The sequence below is a fragment of the Orycteropus afer genome, unplaced genomic scaffold (assembly GCF_000298275.1).
Source record: "Orycteropus afer afer isolate SDZICR_OR568_19922 unplaced genomic scaffold, OryAfe1.0 scaffold00262, whole genome shotgun sequence".
Classification (NCBI taxonomy): Eukaryota; Metazoa; Chordata; class Mammalia; order Tubulidentata; family Orycteropodidae; genus Orycteropus; species Orycteropus afer.
The window spans coordinates 2,678,172-2,681,101 of NW_006921849.1; the positions used below are offsets into that span (position 1 = coordinate 2,678,172).

Below are 2,930 nucleotides of genomic sequence, written 5' to 3' on the forward strand. Positions count from 1 at the left end.
ATACCTGCCCGGCAGGGTTCTTGTGTGGATTAATCCAACGTGGGAGAGTCAAATGCTGGACCAGTGCTTTGCTGTCATTGTTGCTGTGTGCCACTGAGTCAATCTTGACTCCTAGTGACTTCTATAGGACAGAGCAGAACGCCCCACAGGGTTTCCAAGGATGTCATCTTTATAGAAGCAGATTGCCACATCTTCCTCCCACAGAGTGGATGGCAGTTTTGAACCCTTCACCTTTTGGTTAGCAGCCAAGCCAAACTAATTGCCATCAAGTTGATCCCAATGCATGGGACCCCCTGTGTTACAGAGTAGAACAGAGTGCCACTGAATTTTCAAGACTATGACCTTTAGGAAGCTGGTCACTGGGACTTTCTTCAAAGCAGCTCTGGGTGGGTTTGAACTGCCAACCTTTCAGTTATAGTAGAGTGCCCAATCATTTGTGGCACCCAGGTACTCCACTCAGCACATACAAAACCCAAACCAAACCTGTTGTTGTCAAATCGATGCCAACTCCCAGAGCCTCTACAGGACAGAACAGAACTGCTCTGGAGGGTTTCCAAAGCTCCACAGGGTTTCTTTATGGAAGCCAACTGCCACATCTTTCTCTGTGGAGTGGCAGGTGGATTCAGACACTGACCTTAGGTTAGCAGCTCAACGCTTAATAAGACTTCTTGCTCAGTACATAAAACAAACAAACTCACTGCCACCGAGTCGATTCTACTGACAGTGACCCCTCCTGAGGTTTCCGAGGTGGTATCACTACGGAAGTAGATTGCCCAATCTTCCCTGGGAGGAGTGGCTGGTGGGTTTGAACCACCAGCCCTCTGGTTAGCAGTCAAATGCCTCAGGCACTACGCCAAAGTGAAATGATACTTCCCTTCTCCCTTTAGGTGTGGATATTTTATCGCCCACATGATAAAACTCATACAGCTCAGAGTGGCATTTAATGTCATCTTATTTAGTCAATGATTTATCTCTGTAAGTTTTGATTGGGGCTCTCAAATGCCCTGCACTGGGCTCCAGCATGTCAATCAGACATGGCCCTTGCCTTCAACCTTGTAGTCTAACAGCCCTGGTTGACAGTAACCCCTCTCACCCTGGCTCACTTTGTCCCACACTGAAAAGGTTCTCACCTTCATGCCTTTCCTTAGCCTCTCATTTACTCCCAGCTTGCCCCTGTATCTCAGTGTGTCCAAACCTCAACCATGTCTAACATCCGCGTCAAGCAGTCCCTTTCATGACACTTCCCATGTCCTTTCTCATATTGTGGCTTACCTGAGCCCAGACAGAATTGGGAGAGCCACACCCGGCACACTGCAGCCTGTCATTATGTCATCTGACACCTTCATTTCCAGATAAAGGGACTGAGACCCCAAGGGGAAGAGTAACAGGCGGAGTTGGGCCCGACTCCCTACTCACTGGGATGTGAATTTCCAAAGAGTAGCCTCTAAGCCATTTAAGACCTAAACAAACAAAAAACAAACTCATTGTCATCAAATTGCTTCTGACTCACAGCAACCCCCACTGGCTCTCCAAGGCCGTAAATCTTCATGGAGCAGCTGGTGGGTTGAACCACCAACCTTTAAGTTAGCAGCCCTAACCATTACACCACCATAGTTACTTAAGACCTAAGACTTTCCGATTCGCTAGATGTATGTTCAATATCTAGTCTGGCACACGGCATGTAGTAGGTGCCCTATAATGCTTGGTGAGTAAGTGAAAGAAGGAGTGAGGAAAGAGGAATGAATGAGAGTTAATTAGGCTCACAGAATGTAGGAAGGAAGGAACCGCAGTCGTTTGTGATACTCAAAGGCCAAGTCAAGTGGAAATGGGAGTAGGCAGGCTGCTGGTCTAGTCTTCCCAGGAGCCTGAGGCTCTCCGTCTCATTCATGAAGCAGGTAGGTGTGTGGCGGGATGGGCAGGAGGGCCAGCCTGCAGCCCTGCATCGCCGAAATGCTGCCGGGCGCTGACTCACCTGCCCTTTGTCAAACAGGTTCCCGCCACGCTGAAGCCATGAGGCTCCAGAGACTCGCCCTGTTCTCCTTCCTCCTGGCTGCTCACGTGCTTTTGGCGGAAGGCAAAAAGGAAAAAGACCGGAAGAAGGCGCACAGCCCGGGGCACAGAGGGCAGTCGCGCATGCGCCCGGCGGGGGGCCGCTTCCAGACCCCAGACCAAGCGGCGTGTACGTGGGCGGCGGCGGAGCAGGGCGCAGGCGCCACGCTCAAGGTTGCGTGCACCAGACAGGAAAAGCAATTCAGCTGTTTCTTTGCGGGCAATCCGCACTCGTGCCCAGAGTTTGCAAGCAAAAAGAGAGTCTACTGGCGACAAATCGGCCGGGACCTAGTGCGGCAGACGAACATCTGTGAGGACTCCAAGACCGTCCTGAAAACCAAGCTGTGCAGAAAGAAGTTTCCAGAAGCCCATCTGAAGATGGTGAACTCCACTCTGATCAAAAATAAACACTCCCCAGGGAAGTCCGGACAGTCACCTGTGGTCACAGAGGCCAAGAAGCTAACCACCACCACCCCCCCAAAGCCAACTTTGGTCAAGGCGACCGCCCCAGCAGGAGCCCGACAGCAGAACACGGGCATCAGTGGTCCCGAGTGTGAGCAAGACCCCGACCTCCAGTACCAGAGGAAATTGGCTGAGGACTACTGCGGGGAGTCCTGGGGCACCTTTTGCAAATTCTTCCTCGCCATGTTTCAGGACAAACCATGCTAATGAATGAGGGCAGAGAGAACGGAGTCTGTCCCTCCGGAGCAGTGCAGTAAAGTTCTCCAAATCCCTCAAGCTATGAACTTTTATGCTGTGGGAGTGCTGCGAGTATTTAAACCGGTTTGGTTGTATTCGCTTTTGTGTTTTGGCAAGTGCTTTGTACCTACTCCCTTGGATGTGAGATTTATATGTTTCCGAGACCCATAATGCTTTGTATG

At 50.9% G+C, this 2,930-nt stretch overlaps 1 protein-coding gene across 1 annotated transcript; it reads left to right on the plus strand.

The window, feature by feature from the left end:
* Nucleotides 1-2,010: 2,010 nt before the first annotated feature.
* Nucleotides 2,011-2,718, plus strand: FGFBP1 (fibroblast growth factor binding protein 1). Its single transcript, XM_007950082.1, has one exon. The coding sequence runs from the start codon at nt 2,011-2,013 to the stop codon at nt 2,716-2,718; it is 708 nt and encodes a 235-aa protein (XP_007948273.1).
* Nucleotides 2,719-2,930: the final 212 nt, after the last annotated feature.

What these genes read in the sequence shown, in the direction of transcription:
- FGFBP1 (XM_007950082.1), top strand. Translation starts at nt 2,011, where the DNA reads ATGAGGCTCCAGAGACTCGCCCTGTTCTCCTTCCTCCTGGCTGCTCAC.